At 34.7% G+C, this 18,962-nt stretch overlaps 1 protein-coding gene across 3 annotated transcripts in view; it reads left to right on the top strand.

Moving 5' to 3' along the window:
• Positions 1 to 18,962, top strand: part of PRDM5 (PR/SET domain 5) — a 202,698-nt gene that overhangs the window by 135,694 nt on the left and 48,042 nt on the right. For all 3 annotated transcript variants that reach the window (XM_041758533.1, XM_041758534.1, XM_041758535.1), the window contains one exon: positions 1,594 to 1,687. In XM_041758533.1, coding sequence (XP_041614467.1) covers positions 1,594 to 1,687 — 94 coding nt within the window. The remainder of the gene's footprint in view (positions 1 to 1,593; positions 1,688 to 18,962) is intronic.

The following is an 18,962-nucleotide window of genomic DNA, read 5'->3' as shown; positions in this document are numbered from 1 at the left end:
CTTGAATATAATCTGAATCATTTTCAATGGAAAAATATTTAAAAGGACACTGATGTTGACTAAGGCATTTGGTTTATAATTCTTTTAAAAAAGACAAATATATAGTATATATTCAAATACAAATTATAATTCAAATATGAAAAATTTCAAATTCAGTACCAGTAAGGCTGTGAAACTAATTATATCAAAGTTAGCAATTAATTTAATATGGAGAATATTTTGCCAAATTGATTGCTTTCTGAGATTGTCAGGTGATGAGGTAACTGCCCTACCCCTTTTGCTCTATGCCAGCCTGTATGTTCCTTCTGGGAACACATTATTGAAAAAAAAAAGAAGCCTTTCCTCTTTTTTAGACATTAGCCCATGGCGGTGCCAGTAATTTGCCCAAAAACTATGCAAACACAGGCCCTGGTAACTGTTTTGTGGTGGTAACCCATATGATCCACTGTGTACTTTTATTGACGTGTAGGTCATCATTGAAAAAAATATTAAAAATAGGGGATCCCTGGGTGGCTCAGTGGTTTTAACACCTGCCTTCTGCCCAGGGTGTGATCCTGGACACCTGAGATCGAGTCCAATATCGGGCTCCCTGCGTGGAGCCTGCTTCTCCCTCTGCCTGTGTCTCTGCCTCTCTCTTTCTCTCTCTGTGTGTGTCTCTCATGAATAAATAAAATAAAATAAAATAATATTAAAAATAGTCCCATGGAGAATGTGCAGATATCTGAAGTAATTTCCTTTTTCTCCCTTCTTTTTACCTTCTCCTAAGTTTGAAAAACAATGGGACTTGAAAAGTAGCTCTGACCCCTCATTTATTGGAATGACCTATTTTGACGGTGGTAGAATAATTGGTCTCCTCATGAGATTGTGAGATAAGTTTTAAAAGCTCCATCTGCCTCCTCTTTTGGGAAAGGTCACTCTTTTCTTTGAACTAACATTCTGTCAAAATTCACTTTTGATGATACAGATTCACCTATCCTTGTGTGGTTGCTTTATGCTGACATTAGAGGTATGTTGAGGGCAAAGATGTTCTTTCAAATTGACTACTCAATTAACACCGGCTAATTTTAAAAATCAAATCAAATATATATTTCTTTTTGCTTTGCAGTAAAATCAATCCAGTCAGGCAGGCATAATGCAAATAACAGATTACTTTATTGAGATTAATTCTGTTCTCAAGAGTTAAATACACACAAAGAATGTGGAAAATGCTTCTAAGGAAGTGTTTCTTGGCAGCAGTCAAGGGCAGCTGTAACCCCATTTTGATTATGTGGTTTTGCCAGCATATACTGGTTTTGTATAACTTAATCATTTTTACTTGGGGGCTCCATAAAGGCTTAAAAAGTAAACTGCAGAATTATTTTCAAATTAGCACTAATTTATGATCTAAGTTTTTGGGCTTTTTTTTTTTGTGTGTGTGTGTGTGAACCAGTGGGAATACTCCCCATAAATTGTTTAAAATCTCATTGTGATATTAAATCATTTTAATGAAACATAATCCTGGAAAAAAAAGATTTACCATTGTCAGAGGCACTTAATCATCTTTACCTAAATCTTTATATTTATCATGAACCCTTTTTATTCCTTTCCATTTAGACACATACAGGAGAAAAGGAGAAAATCTGCCCTTACTGTGGCCAGAAATTTGCCAGCAGTGGTACACTGAGAGTTCATATCCGTAGCCACACAGGTATGTAGATTGTAGTTGGTGATGAAGACAACTTAAATAAATCAAATTATTTTAAGATAAGGAATATTGTAATGTTACAAAATATCTCACAGATTAAGAATTAATCTTGGCTCTTTTCCTTAAAGTTTTATAGAATCCAGTTTCTTACTTTAGAAAACTTTATTTAAAATTTATTTAAAGTTTAATTTCCCAAGACAAGTTAACTTTCTGAAATGGAAATAATTTGCTAATGTTTAATTGTGATATAATTGTGATTTACTATATATTCTATTCTAATGAAGAAATAGGGAATAGCAGTTTCACTTTTTATAGAAGGCTAAGTACCTCCTCTTAAAATTCTTTCCTATAACTGGCATCAAATATGTCTTTTTTAAACTTAAAAAGTCCTTGGAATATTGCTCAATGCTGTAGGACTTTATTGGATGCGAGTGTGATGCCACCATAATGTCCAGTATGCCATGGATTGCTTCCTAAAAGATTCCCTTCCTTTCCTACGACTTTTTGTTCAATTTCTCCCATGAAAGAGGGTTGTGCCCTAATGAAGAATGAAAAGACAACTAAATATTCATTTTTAAAAATTTAACTGACATACTTGACATAATACTAGTTTCAGGTATACAAATAGTGATTTGATAATTATTTATATTATAAAAAGTTCACCATGAAAAGTATAGGATAAGTCTAATTACCATTTGTCACTGTATAGTTATTACAATATTATTGACTATATTCCCTATGCTGTACTTTTCATCCCATGACTTATTTTGTGACTGAGGTTTGTACCCCTGAGTCTTCTCTTATTTCACCCATCTCTTCACTGCCTTCTTCTCTGGTGATCACTAGTTAGTTCTCTATATTAATGAGTCTGTTTCTCTTTTTGTTGTTGTTGGTATTTGTTCATTTGTTTTTTAGATTTCACATATAAGTGAAACCATATATTTGTCTTTCTCTGACTTACTTTACTTAGCATAATACCCTCTAGGTCTATCCAAACTGTTGTGAATGGCAAGGAATTATTCTTTTTTATGGCTAATAATATTCCATCGTGTATATATGCCATATTTTCTTTACCCATTTATCTATCAACAGATACTTTCATTGCATTGCCTCTGTATTTTGGCTCATGTAAATAAATAATGCTGCAATAAACGTAGAGGTGCATACTTTGTTTTGAATTACTGTTTTTTCTTCTTTGGGTAATACCCAGAAGTACAATTACTGGATCATAATTATAATCATTTATCACGAGTACTTCCATTTTTAGTTTTTTGAGGAACCTCTATACTATTTTCCAGTGAGGCTGCATTCCCACCAAGAATGTACAAGGGTTCCCCTTTTTCCACATTCTCGCTACTACTTGTCATTTCTAGTCTTTCTGTTACTAGCCGTTCTGATTGATGTGAAATGTTATCTCATTGTGGTTTTGATTCGCATTTCTCTGATGAATAGTAATGTTGAGCATCTTTTCATGTGTCTGTTGGCCATCTGTATGTCTTCTTCGAAATAAGATCTGTTCAGGTATTCTGCACATTTTTTTCATTGGATTACTTGTTGCCTTGGTCTTGAGTTGCACGAGTTCTTTACATATTTTGGATGTTAATCCCTTATTGGGTATATCATTTGCAAATATCTTTAAACAATTAAATATTCTTGAAAGAACCTTGTCTGGATTTTATCTATTGTGCAGAAAAATACTTGAAGAGACTTGAAAAAAAGTCTTTATATTGATAGCCAGATTATTTTACCTGGATCTTCAAGATTTTCAGTAGCTGGACATTATATGGTAAAAGGTGACTGGATTACATTGCTAAAGCTTCCTGTTTTTAAAACTCATAGTATTTGACTTTATGATTATATCCCTAGTACTTCACAGAGTAAACATCTAGCCCGGTAACTATTTTGTGATGACAAAATTGTAGTTTAAATAGGTCAAAGAATCAAAAGTACAATTATTATGCATAGATGGAGGAAAGGACAGCAGTGGAACATAATTTCTTATTCTGTAAATTTTTTAGCTAAAGCTAAAAGACATAACATCAAAGTAGTATTTGTTAACCTAAAGTAGCCTCTTAAAAACTTTTAAATGAAACCTATATCCAAGAATATATCAAACGTTATACATGATGGCTATAGAATAATGGGTGCCCTAAAGAAAGAAAAAGGAGGTTTTGCTTAGAAGTAGCCGGGGAAAGTGCAGTTTGGGAACAAAAACAGAATCAGAGAACAACAAAAATAAAAGAGAGAAGCAAAAGGAAAAAAGTGGTAGAGAGCCATGTGGAGGGCAGGTGAACTTAATTAAAATCATGCCAGAAGCTTAGCACTGTGACCTGATTACACTGAAGAAACCAGTAATAGATATAACTTCTTATGTTATTATTTTCTCCTCTTCTTCTGTTTTCCTAATTCTTATAGGATATCATACTGAGAATTTTATGTTCAGTATCTCCCTTTCCTTTCTTTCAAAATCCTAAATCCTTGAATGTGCTGAAACTTTAATAATTTATAAATATAATCTTGAATGACCGTTGATGAGGTAATTTACTATCATGTTGTCTGGCATACTTTTCTTAATGTATTACTCTTGGAAAAATGCATTTTTGATGGGAAAAAAGCATTTAGGTGGCTATGTTCCTGATTGACCTTTCTTAATAAATGCTGAAAGGAGAACTTGGTTGGAAAGATTATTTTCAGTGGTGTTTTAAATTCCGAACTATGTGTGTCTCACTAATTTCTTTCTTAAAATTAAACCATAATGATCTCCAAGATAAACTTTCAAAAATTTAATTTACATTGTCACATCAAAAGTTGTCCTTGACTTTTTAAATTATTACTATCTTCCCTATTAGACATAAAACCAAAGTGTGCTTAATTTTTAAGTCCAAAAAGAGATCACAGGCAGTAAATTTTGTTTGAAAAAGGAATATTATGGGATGCCTGTGTGGCTCAGCAGTTGAGTGTCTGCCTTTGGCTCAGGGCATGATCCCGGTCCAGGGATCAAGTCCCACTTCAGGCTTCCTCTGAGGAGTCTGTTTCTCCCTCTGTCTACGTCTCTACTTCTCTCTCTATCTCTCATGAATAAATAAATAAAATCTTTAAGGAAAAGAAAAAGGAATATTGTCCTGTTCCTTGAAGAGCTGCTAAAAAAAAAAGGAAATAAAGCCTGTGTATCTAATATTGAAGAGATTGGTTAAAGAAATTATGGTATATCTATAAATTGGAATATTCTGTAGTCAATAAAAGCAATATTATATATTAGTATATCATATATTATTTCACATGAAAAGAAATAAGAAATACAAGTTACAAAAACAAAATGATATATTTTATAAAGATGAAACATTTATGTAAAAAGGTCTTAGAGGATAAATACTAAATTATTAACTGTGGTTATTTCTTTGTATTATAAATATGGATAATTTAAATTTTCTTCCTGATTTTCTGTGTTTTAACATAGTAAGTTTCTTGAATAACAAAATATTTAAAATACATTAATATTATGATTATGCAGGTCACTGCTATTATTAGATTTATGCTAAATTATTTAGGTACAAAATGTTTTTGCAACTGATTCTCAAATGAACCAACAGAAAGAAGTGTAAAAGAATGTGGTTATAAAAGGGAGAAATGAGAATGAAAAGCAAATATGGTGACATTAAACCCAAGTATGGGTATATAATACTTATTGTACTATTTTTCCAAGTTTTCTCCATGTTTAAAAATTTTCATAATTAAAAGTGTGAGTGTTTTATTCCAATGAGAACAACTGAAGGGATGCAGATGCCAGCTAAGTGCCACTAAGAACCGTTTCCTGAATATCCAGCTTCACAGCTTACATCTTGTTCACATGTCCCTCAAAGCCTAGTTATTTCAACAGGAAGACTTTCATTCTTTGAATATAAACAGACTTGTTTTGTTTTGTCGCTTATAGTCATGCCGCTCAGAGAGAACTCAGATTCTCCTGAATAAGCAGAACTTCATTACCGCATGCTTAGTCATCTTCTTGAAAAAGGAATTCCATGAAATTTGCTATTGGTATAGAGTTTTTAGAAGTTTTTAAAAAATACATTGTAAAGTATATGTATTCTTTACAAAAGAAGGTTTAAGGAGTTGATAAGGCTTACCTAGTCCTGCTGTTACCCTACTATACATCTTACAGTGGTTTCCCCTCGTTTTGTGCAAAGTGACCAGCCCTTACCTATCACGCGACTCATCAACTACCAATTCCTCTCCCAGTTGACATTCCAGGCTCATTTATTTGGCTCCTTTCACTTTCCGCCAGTCTTCAAGTAAATGCAACTTTCTCCGTGATATTGCTACCTGACCATCCCTTACCCCCACCGCATTAAGTTGATGTGTTCCATCTTGTACTTCGCTCAACATAGCATGCTTCCAAGCGCTCATACTTCTTGAGTCACTCATAGGTTCTCTGTTCCCTTAGAGCTGTGCCTGTATCTGATACCTTACTTGTTTACTATTCAGAGAACTGCTTGGCATAGAGAAAGAACCTAGCGAATGCTTCTTGAATAAACAAAAGAATCTACAAATACATTACAGAACCTGTGGGTTAGTGGAAGGAATGCTGGCTTCATAGTGAGAAGTCCTGGATTTAACTATAATTTGCATCAACCATAAAATCACTTTTTCATAAAATAAAGTCATGGAATTCACTTTGAAAAATGCTCGAATCGAAGAATAAAATTGCTAAACTCCTCACTTTATTAGCCAGACCTACCTCAATATGAAATTGGGCCCTCTGCTCTCCTTTCCATTCTTTACCTCATTGCTTCATCATGCTATTTGTTGGAAACAGTTGTATAACAAAGAATACTTAACAGCATGGTTTAAGATTTAGCTCACCAATATATATAAAATTACAGTTCTTAAATGAAGGAATAAAGAACAATATTTGGCCCACCAGCGCTAAATCTACTATGACACCTTTTAACTTGGAATTGCCTAGGTTTTCAAATTCTTATTAGAAAAAACGTAGAGTAAATTGGCCCTGACAAATCCCCTATCCGTTTTGTTTGACAAGGTCCACTCTACAGGAACTGGAATAATTACAAACAATTGTGTAGTATATTATAGTCTCTTGTTATTTGTAGCCTTTCATCTAGTAGATATTTGGGGATCCCACTTTTTTACTGTTACAGAAATATGTCTTTTCAATTATGATTTTATACTTACTTTGCATATCTGCTCCTTGACTAGATTCTGAGCTGAAGGGCAGGACAGGTCAGGCTCAGGTTTTTAATCAAGTTTACTGAAGGGGAGAAACTCTTTCAAATACTATCTGAGTTAATCCTCCCACCTAGTGTGATAGGTTTCTAAGACCATTCTCATTTTCTAGATGAGGAAGCTGAGATTCAGCAAAGCAAATGACCGGTCTAGTCAAGGTAGTAAGATCCAAATCTTTTAACTTCAAATTCTATCTTATTTTTGTGTTATCTCTTCTTTTGATGTACAGCTACACAAGTACTGTACAGTTGTTATAATTACCACAAGAATTACACAAATTCTGTAAGTTATCCAGTATAAAAGATGAAGGAATGAAATTCTAAAAGTCACATATTCTTTTAGTTTTATGAAAGTTTTATCTTTTAGAGTCAAATGGAAGGGTCTGTGTGTGTGTGTGTGTGTGTGTGTGTGTGTGTAGCATTCATGTGTTTATTGTCTCCTGAGTCGACTTTACAGTGGGCAATAACATACAGAAAAATGATGATTAAATTTAATTTCTCAGATTTTTTTTTGCTTTTATTTTTAAAGCAGTTTTAGATTCACAGTGAAATGAAGAGAAGATACAGAAATTTCCCCTGCCCATCAGCTTCTCCTTGACACATGTATCCTCTCCCCTGTTATCAAAATCCCCAACCAAAATGGCATATGTTCTACAATTAATGAACCTACATTGACACATTAGAATCATCCAAAGTCTATAGCCCACATTATGGTTCACTGTTGGTGTTGTACATTCTATGCATTTGTACAAATGTGTAATATGTGTTCAATGATATGCTATTATATGGAGTACTTTCATTGCCATAAAAGTCCTCTGTGCTTTGCCTATTTATCCCCCAATCGTCAATGCCTGACAGCCACTGATATTTTTATTGACTCCATAGTTTTGTTTTCCAGAAAAACATTCGATATTTACATAGTTTGACATTTTTCAGGATGTCATATAGCTGGACGGATTACTTTTTTATTTCTAGGAAATTATTATTATTGATAGTTGGGACTTTTAGTGAGATGGATGTACATTTGAATATACTGCAATGTGGTAAGGTTTTTATAGAGGTAATAGTCTTATCATGGTTTTTCCATTATGTTGAAGGAGTCAATTTCATTTTGTTTTTATTGTTATCAAACTATACATCAGTATTTTGGGAAGCCATTCTCTTTCTTTTAACATCAAATAACAGAAAGTTTTATGAAGACAAAACAGGACTCCTATCTATGTTTCCTCCTTCCACTTTGCCAACTGGTATCTTTCATCATTTCCTATTTAACATAGTGGTAATATTGCTTTGGGGAGTATGAAAGGCAATTTCCTTCATATTAATTTTCTTAGAACAGGTCTTCTTCTTATTATTGGCTCATGACTAATGGTAACTCTATAAGACAATGGTAACTTAGCTATTTGATTACTACCTTAGTTCTGGGAGGAGTCTTAGTATTTATGTTTCTGTTGTAATTTTTTGTTAGCAGTGTTCAAAAAAAAACATTTAAAAAACTCCTCCAATTCACATTTTGATTGGTTTTCTCCTTTACTACCATAAGTAGTCAACCAGTTGTATACTTGCTTCACCTTCTTTTCCCTCCGCCTCTCCCAGCTCCTTCCCATTACCACCATTCTGTACTCTAGGGTGAAGTCTAACAAGTTTGTTTTTCTTCATTAACTTGGAAAATGTTTTTTACAAACTTTGTATCCACCTTCTAAAGTCTGTTCATTTTTCATAATTAGGTGATTAGAATAAGTACATTCACAGCAAGTGTGCACATGGCTTTTGCTTTTATAGATTATTAAAATACAATACTCTTCACTTTTAGAATAGAAAGGAATTTCATAAATTTGCTGGTTTAAACCTCTTAATTGAACCCATGCCCTGCAAAATACAGTGATTTGCTAAGGTTTCACTGCTTATATATTGTTCCTCTAGAGCTAAACTAAGGCTTAAACTTTGTTCAGTATACACATTGCTGGTATTTTAAGTTCTTATTCTAATTTTTACTATTAACCTTGGACTTAGTATAGAATTACATACATTCCTTCCATAATGTTTGATGATAATATCTGGTTGATATATCAACCAATTGAGGTTAATAATCTCGACTTTGAAGCTTGAGGGTCTGTAGTTTGTTATTTAATTCCACTTCTGGAGAAACCTTCCCACCACAAAGTCAACTATCTCCACTTCTTGTTATTAACTACCTAGTTCCTATCCTATGTATGGACCCTGGAGTCATAGGATAGGCTTTCAAATTCCATTCTATTTTAAATCCTCCCTGCATGAGCTTTTTAGTCAGTTGCTTCACCTCTTCAAAGCATACTTTCCCCACCTAAAGAACAAGGGTAAGAATAGTACCAATGTCGTGGCACTGCTTTGAGGGACTAATGAAGGTCTCCATTAGGAACCTTGCATAGCGCCTCGCCCAGTGTGCGCATGTGCTAGTGTTAGCTGTTGCTGCTATGGTTGCCATGTGCTTTGCCATCATTATTCTTGCTTGTATTTACCACAGTCAGCAGCCTCCCTTGATATATGGTATGACCTTCTGTTCCTAGTGTCATCATCATCATCTTTTTATAACCTGTGGCAGCAGAATACAGATCATCTGTAGAACATTGAGGAGGGCTGGTGTGGGGTGAGTGAGGGTGCATGTCCTGTGTGTCACCATCATTGTCGCTGAAGGCGAGTGTTTAGGTCTGTGCCTGGCAGGCAGCTCTGTAATTTTTCATCCACTTTCCTATGCTACAGTGACAGGGATGGCACTCTGTGGGTCAGCCGGCATAGTAGAGCACATTCTCCTGTTGGTTTATAGCTTCTTAGGGTCAGTGAGAGCTGGGGTTAATTCCGCAAGGGAATCCATGGACTGTGACATGAATTCCATCAGTTGTTCATAAATTATGAAAGAAATTCTAGGAACTGCTTTTGGGGTTTTAAAGCTCTGGGCCAGAAGGTTAATTACTTGCCTACAGTTCCAACCAACTTTCCGTGTTAATAGATACCGGCTGTGTTGGCCCTTCTGTTCCAGGCTTGCTTGCACACTGTTGTTTGAAGGTAGCAATAAATCATTGTCTTAGGAAACAGTTAATTTTTTTAGTAAATACCTGTGATCAGTTTAAAAATAAAGGATTGGCATATTATAGTTTGGTTATACTTGCATTTTATCCATTGTTTCTCTTTTTGTAAAGGAATTTATTCTTTTTAGAATATTTTTGTGCAAACTTACAAAAACAGTAACTATAAATAATTATAAGCAATAATAAGAGGATTAACAATTATTAATAAATACAAATAGACAATTAGCAAAGTAATTATGAACACAAATGAAAATTTGAGGCATGTTTTTCACATTTTTATAAGGATTAGATAACTTTCCTGTGTTGAGAGGAAGAGCTTATTTTGCTATATTTATTTTCTAAGTGGTTAATTACTAATAAACATTAGGCCATATTGAATGTTCTCTTACCTGCAGATAAACTAAGAGTTCACAGAAGAGTTGAGTGTAAAATCTGCATAGAAATAAATTATATTCTCAGCATCACACTTTCAGAGCCTTAGATTTTCCTCTAAGAAGTCACTCATAGATAAAGTCTTGAACTACATGACTTTTGTTCTCTGTGTTATTTTGACATTTCAGATCAGTTTTGAACACTGACCACATCATAGGAATGTAGTGTTTCTTTCCTTTTTTTTCCCTTTCTGTACTTTGTTCCTCCTGGTTTTGAGTTAGTACTAGATAAGCATATATAACAACTTAGAGAGAGGGAGAGACATCTATTTTGATTTTCATTAGTAGTGTTATTATCTATTTTTAATATTTTCCAAAAATATCAAAGGTTGTAGTTTTTAATGCAAAAACTATAATGCTTATATCAGGGTTTGTCAGAGGGCAGATAGAGGCACAGTGGGAAGAGTGAGGGAGTGACAGTCATCTTGGAAAGTTGCATCATAAACCAAATGAATTAGTAATACAGTCACAAAGACTAACAAGAGGGATTATTTAAAATATTGTTTAGTAACTTGCTTTATATCCTTCTTCATTTGTTTTTTGATATTGAGATCTTCAAAAATGGAAGTGGCCCAGGCAGACAGTTTTCATCTCAACATCTTTATCTATTTAGTACATTTCTACATATTATGAATAGTTACCTCTGTTAAATGTGAACACCAACATTGTCCTTTAGTTTAGGAAAACTCAAGAGATTTGGTGTCCTCTGATACTTCCTTCCTCCTGCCATTGCTACCACTTTCTCTCTGGAGAACAACATCTCTGTGTGTTGTTTTCCTGTAACTCCCAAGTGTGCTTCAGGGCCGGGGAAGGTTTTCTCCCTTTTCTAGTCTGAGGGTAAAGAGAATCATTTTGGGGATTTCTTGCTGCTCACAGTTATATACTCTTGATTCTTCCTTGCTGGCACAACTAGCAGGAAGTGCCTCTGTGTGCAGGCTCCTTGAGGCTTAACTACTTCATCACTCCAGGACCACTGTTCACAGACTGTGCTCATAAATATGAGGCTAAGTAAAACTTCTGGTAGAAATTCCTAAACATGGGAAACTGCTGGGTGGAAGGATTAGTTTTCCTACTGAAGTCTGACTCCCTACCAACAAAACCCAATCAGTAATTACCTTCTCTTTCTCTACTTCCCTACCTTAAAGTGTCCCCTAACAACACAGTCATGGGGAGAACTCATGTAGGAGTTTTTCTTTCTTGGTAAGAATCTTTAAAACTTTGCCAGTGTCTGGATTGTTGAGGTGTTTCTCCTATCTGTGAGGCAGTCCCCTTTACTTCTGTCAGTGTTCGCATGAAGGACTTCATGAAGGTGTCCTGATCCCTCAGATAAATCTCATGTGATGGGTGTCACTTACACACCTGCTTGATGAGGCCAGAGCATCTTGAGTATGGTGTCTTTTACTTTCTCTTCCTAGCTCATTATATATTTCTAATCATTCATTAAACCCTTGTCCTCTTTTATATTGCATCTTGTATTCTATTTTGTTTGCATCTGTAAAACTCAGTTTTTATTTTGCCTTCAGCCCATAAGTAGTTGTGGCTCTTTACTTGAGACTAGAAAATTAGCAAGCACATGGCTCTATTTTTCTGCTTCCCTATGAACTTCACCTCATTTGACTTAGCATCTCTTCAGAGATGAAGAATGGGGGAAGCCTGGGTGGCTCAATGGTTGAGCGTCTGCCTTTAGCTCAGGCTGTGGTCCCCAGGTCCTGAATCGAGTCCCACATCGGGCTCCCCACAGGGAGCCTGCTTCTCCCTCTGCCTGTGTCTCTGCCTCTCTCTGTGTCTCTCATGAATAAATAAATAAAATCTTAAAAAAAAAAAAAACGAAATGAGGGATGGTTGCTATACCTCTAAGATTCGTAAGGAAAAGAATTCTTCTTTTACTTTTTTTGTAGCTGCATTCATAGAACTTTGCATTAAGAAAAAAAAGCGATTTGTTTTGATTTAGGTGGCCAAAGTATTTTGAGAAGTAAAAGTCTCCACATTCAGTAAATTTTGATTTTTGTATTTTATTTCCCATTTCCTTCTAATAGTAAACTCTTTAAACTTTTAAAAGTAGTGTGTCTCTGTAAATACTCAAGGAGAAAATGCCAAGTTTGGAATTTTGTTGCCTTTCTTTCAAAGAGGGTGTCGTTGGGCTTAACTTCTTCAGATCAAGTGAGATTTTGCAGGATTTGATTAATAGGGGCATTCCAAGAGTAACAACGTGGGGTTCAGTGAGGTCAGTGGGGTTTCATGGCTCTTTTCGCTACAGGAAAAAAAGAAGTATTTCAATTCATAGAAAGGTGCCAAGAATGAACTTGAGCTACTCCCATCTGTCAGGGTAGCATTTCACTTCTCTCTGTGGTGTACTTTTAGTTTATTAGATGCTCCATAAATTGAGGGGATTGGAATGGTGAAATTGGAAAAGTGATTGGGAGGTACTTGCACAATTATATTTTTTGTTTAATTTTTATTTAGAATGTGTTACTTTGATGTCTTACAACAATTTCCTTAGTCCACAAAAGCAACACAAGCCAGTCCCATATTTGTGGAAAACAAATTTAAAGTTCTAAAGAATTCCCACATAGAGCTTATATTTTAAAGTTCAACCACATGGAACCATCTTATTTTTCATGAAACATACACTTTCAAGGTATGCTTGTTATTTGAAAGTTGCCCTCTCCAAAATTGATTTTTGTTGGAAACAAAGACAAAGTCAAACGTAAAACTGTGGCTTCAAAATCTTTAAACCTTATTTAATTATCTAAATATTATTTAATTTGTATTCATTGAAAGTGGGAGTTTAACTTTATTCCATCTTAAATTACATTTTTTGTGTATATGTATCTTTTCAGAAAATTATGTGAACTCTCTGAAATCTCATAGGCTTTAAAAATATGCTGACAAAATAAAAGTTAAAATTATTAAACTGTTTTCTGAAAATAATCTGTTTTTAATTTTACTCAAAATGTCTTAAAGTGTATACATTATAAATTAAGCTCTTTTGCTTGTTTAAAATCTTTCAAAGCATAAGGCCCATTTCTTTTCAAATTCTGGTAAAATACATAGACCATAAAATTTATCATTTTAACCATTTTCCATTTTAATATTTTTTAATTTTCAAGGTTGATCATGATCATTATTGCTAAATTTGCTGCATTCGTTGTGTTTAGTAGTTTGGAATAAAATTTGATCCCTTTTATAGAGTGGTCAAGTTTATTCCTTAAATTAAATCCAGGGATTAATAAGAATATCAAGGTTTGCAAGATTTTATTGTGTTAATTTCAGATTATATAAGCATAGATATTAAAGAAATATTTGTATCAAAATGTTGGAAGTTGAGGTGGTTATGGGACAATAGATGGATAGTCAGTGGTGCTATGGCTTTAAGATCTTTTATCATGAAGATGCATGCTAACCTGCACTCCCTTCACACATTTTTAAGATTCTCTTTTAATATTAAGAATAATGTGTGTGTTAATCCTTTGGTGAGGGTTAGACTTCTTTCTGATATCTTTAATTAAAATTATATTACATTAAATAATGGTAACATCAATAAATTATAATTCTAATGGCATATATTAAACTAGAATCGGATTTTTTCCAATTATTTTTAGCCATCTTTGCCAGTAAGTGGTTGTTGTCACAGTGCATCATCTTCTCTTTAAGACTCAAATAACTTGTTTGAGAACCAGGCTAGACTCTGTAAGGTGTTCCCTGTGGCATCCAGATGTCCTCTCTCTTACTACTAGCTGCATCTAGAAGGCCATCTCCAATTTTTTGGAACTCTTTTCTGAACATCCTCCACCCTCCTCCCTATACATTTCAAATACTTTGAAGCTAATTCCATCTCAGGTGTGCCAGCAGTGAGAATTTGGAGGCACTTACTTCAAGCCCAGGAGCTTAAATAGTTTTAATTAAATATGAAGAGTTAAAAAAAATAAACATGTGCGTCAATTATGTGAAATTGGCATCAAGGATTGGCATTGGCATTCATTTACTTCTTTTGCCTTTTGTAACAACCTTAGCTCAGTCTATGGACCACTCCCACAGAGGTCTTCCTTAAATCTATCTCCTTCTTTTATTTTCTTCATATAATTTATCAGTATCTGAAATTATCTTGTTTTTCTTTACTTTTTCTTGTCCTTCTCACTACGGTAGTTAAATTGAAAAGGCCGTGACTTTGTGAATCTGTTTGCAACTGCATTCCCAAAGCCTGGGACAGTAACTATGTGCTCAAAAAATATTTAATGTATGACTAAATTAGTTTCATGGAGTATCTACTTGGTGGCACTTTTGAAAATCAACTTAAAATCAACCTTCTAGGGGCAGCCCCAGTGGCTCAGAGGTTTAGTGCTTGCCTTCCGCCCAGGGCGTGATCCTGAAGGCCTGGGATCGAGACCCTCGTCAGGCTCGTCTCATGGAGCCTGCTTCTCCCTCTGCCTATGTCTCTGCCTCTCTCTCTCTCTCTCTCTCTCTCTCTGTGTCTCTCATGAATAAATAAAACCTTTAAAAAAAATCAACCTTCTACAATTGCCATCAATGCTTCTGTTTGTTTCTTGATATGTTTGAAGAAAACACAAATGGATTTTAATGCTTAGTGTTAGAACACAATTTAAAGAAGTGAATGAAAGAACTCACCTATTTTCTGTAGTTAAATAAAAACTATTTTGTAGTTAGATAAAAAACATTATCTACATGTCAAAATTATTTGTGCTACTATGGTCATTAAATTTGACTATTGGTAGTTAAATCTCATAGATATTTGCCAGTATTGTATTTACCTTCTAAATATTCAAGGTGGTTACCTATAGGTAGTTATCAATCCATAGCTTAATGTTACATTAGTAGTTGCATTCACTTGTGACCTGCTTTGAGACATAACACACATTCCTAACCTGCCCCCTACTTTTTTCTGGAGAGTTTTGATAAGTAAAAGAATGCTTGAATTTACTAGCCAGAAAGACCTGGTTAATGTTAACTGCTATTGCAAGAAGCAGAGTTTTTGTCAATAACTTTAGAAAGCCTAACTTAATTTACACAAAATTCTACCCGTATTATTAACTTGTGTAATGGCATAAGAAGTAAGGGTTAAAATTCTGATTCCACCATTTAATAGTTATGTTATCTTGAGCAAAGTACTTATCCTTTCAGTGGTGGCTTACTCTCCTCATTTGTAACTAGGGATAGAATATCTAAATCATAATGTGCAAGAATTAAAATTGCTAATATACATTAGGCATTCTGAATAGAACAAGCTTCTATATGTTTCAGCTATTATTTCCATTTAGATTGGTTTTATCTATACTTTTTAGCTAATTATTAAATTAATTAATATTCATGTTAGTCAAAATTTGAACGTTTTAATTAGCCTAATCAAAATGAAGACAGTGTCTAAATCAATCAGAGTTATTAAAAAATGTAGTTCTTAGGACACCTGGGTGGTTCATTCGGTTAAGCGTCTGACTCTTGGGTTTCAGCTCAGGTCATGATCTCAGAGTCGTGAGATCAAACCCCATTTCGGGCTCCACACTCAGCACAGAGTCAGCCTGAGATTCTCTTTCTCCCTTTCCCTCTGCTGCTCATCCCCACTTCATGCACTTTCATAAATAAATAAATAAATAGTCTTAAAAAAAAGAGTAGTTCCTTGGATTTGCCTCATATTGTACATCAGAACCTATATACTGGTGGTGTTCAAGTAGGAAAGAAAGATTTATATTTTCAAGGTTAATTCAAATTGAAGATTGTTTCCTCTTTGCTCCAGAATAATTTTATGTGTAGACATAAATATTTCCTAGAGACATACTCCTCAAAATAACTTGAAATAATGAAGGAAAGTGCATATGCATAATGTGAAAAAAGCTAAGAATAACAGCTTCGTTTGGTATGAAAATTATGCAAATAACTTTAATAGTTATTAGCATGTTGACTTGCACATATAACCTTCAGCTTCAGGTTGTGTGGGACCACAGATAGGTTTGTCCTCAGAATCTTCAGGGCCAGATTCCTCTAAAGATGCTCCAACCAAATGGGTAGAGAAGGTAGCAGTTTAATGTACAGTGTAGGCTGATTTGCAAACCACACACTGTAGATTTCAAATGAATTTTATTTATCAAAGCCATTTACCCAGTGACATCCTTTAAAACTGCAGTTATATTCTGGGAAGTAGAATGAATGAGTAGGGTTGGACTTAAGTTTCCCAAACATACCAGCTCATATCAGTGGATCGATCTCAGGGTTGGAGTAGGGAAGGCGCAGAAATTCAGTCCTCTAGAGGTGCCAGTTTCTCTTCTGGACAGTTGACATATGCCTCCTGGGCGGCAGAGAAATAGACATCAGTGAAAATAATAATTTTCAACAGTATGAGTCAGATGGCTGTATTAGTTTTCTAGGACTTCTGCACAAAGTACTACAAACTTAGTAGCTTAAACAATATTGTCTCACGGTTCTGAAGGCTGGAAGTCTGGGTTCAGGATATCTAGAGGGCCACATGCCCTCTGAAGGCACTAGGGAAGAATCTGTATTAGGTCCTGGCTTCTGGTGGTTCTCTGCCTTGTGGCAGTATCACTATGCTCTTTATATGGCATTCTCCCTCTGTGTCTCTGTCCTCTCATAGCCATCTTCTATAAGGATACCAGTCCCATTAGATGAGGGATCCACACTACTCGAATAACATTTCCAAAGACACATTTTGAGGTACTGGAAGGGTTAGGACTTCAACATATGAATTAGTGAGTGGGGCGTAGTTCAATTCATAATAGTTAACCATGTATTTTTATTGTCCTAATTGGGACACTGGAGAAAGTGAAGGGAGCACTATTAATCTTTGTTCTGGAATAACTAGCATAAACTGAGACTGCCTTAGGCAAACCTGAATATATGGTCACTGTCCCTATGAGATAGATACAATTTATCCTATTTTTCAGAGGTTCATTGAGGTTGAATAACTTCCCCAGAGTTATAACTAGAAGGAGGACAAGTATTATTCAAATTCAGGACAATCAGATTCTAAAAAAAGGAGAAAATCTATGCCTCTAACAAAAGTTAACATTTTCATGTCTATAGAGAAAATTTCTGTATTATGACACTAGGTAAGGTAGGGAGTGAATTTGTTATGCTTCATTCTCTAAAATTCCTTAACTATGTCTCTTTCCCTGCTTAATCACCTCAGCTATTATGAAAGAAAATAATAACCTGGTATACTACATTAGACTTAACATAATTTACCAGATGGCTGCAAGTCTTTGATTTTTGTTTGCTGGCTATTCTTTTGGTATTTGGAAAACAAGAAGATACCTAAAGCTATACAAAGAGTCTAGCGATCAACAACTACATTTTGTAGGCTTGCTAGTAAATTTCTGAAATAACTTTTTGGAAGTGTAAACCACTTTACTATTTTATCATGCTTTATTTGTTATAGAGGTTTGATTTGTTGATTGATCTGTTAATAAATAAACAGTTTAGCATTCTTCATTATCCATCACTAAAGTAAAACAAACTGAAAATCTAAAAGATTACTTTACTTTTCATGCTTTATGAAGAAGGAAATAAAAAATTACCTGGAATTAAATGATGCAGTAGGTACCACCATCAGCAGTAGCATTTTGCTGTATTCTTATTTTTTACAGGGGTGGGGGGGATGCATGGTAAAGGTTAGATAGTGAAGAAATTGATAAATGACAGTTGTTGTTACTATTCCTTCTTCTGTCAATGCTGTTGTTACTGGTACTGCTATTAATATTATTTTCATCATCATCAAGGAGCAGAATTCTAGAAATATCAGAGAAGGGCAATCAATATGACTTAAAGACTGGATGAAGAGGGCAGTGAGTTAAAGGAAGTATGTTGGAGGCTAAGTTTCTTATTTGGTAACTAGGTGAGTGTGGTATAACTAACCAGGACAGGATATATAGGATACACAGGATCAGGAGTTGAAGACATGAATTCAGAATGCTGTATTTGAGTTGTTTATGGGATATCCAAATGAAGATACCTAGTTGACATATGGCTATCTCAAGACTGGGTTTCAACAGAGAGATCTGGAATTGAGATAAATACATATTATCAATTTAGTGTTAAAATATGATTATAATTTCATAGTTTTTCAAATAAATTGGACTCTAAGCCTTTATTTTTCTGACAATGAAGATGCACCTTTCTAAGGTTGTTATTATAATAAGGTGAAAAATTCCGGATCCACTTACCTAGTACAGAGGTTGATTTTTGTCTCACAGAAGTTGGCAAGTCCAGATAGTTCTTTAAAGAGTCTTGTTTCTGGGATCCCTGGGTGGCGCAGCGGTTTGGCGCCTGCCTTTGGCCCAGGGCGCGATCCTGGAGACCCGGGATCGAATCCCACGTCAGGCTTCCGGTGCATGGAGCCTGCTTCTCCCTCTGCCTGTATCTCTGCCTCTCTCTCTCTCTGTGAGACTATCATAAATAAATAAAAATTAAAAAAAAAATTTTAAAAGCTACTTTAAAAAAAAAAAAAAAGAGTCTTGTTTCTGTTTGCACTGCCATTGTTTCTTTCTTTCTTTCTTTCTTTCTTTCTTTCTTTCTT

This window comes from Vulpes lagopus, chromosome 6 (assembly GCF_018345385.1).
Source record: "Vulpes lagopus strain Blue_001 chromosome 6, ASM1834538v1, whole genome shotgun sequence".
In the NCBI taxonomy this organism is placed as follows: Eukaryota; Metazoa; Chordata; class Mammalia; order Carnivora; family Canidae; genus Vulpes; species Vulpes lagopus.
Note: the sequence above shows the minus strand (reverse complement) of the source record. Positions and strands in the feature narration are given on the sequence as shown.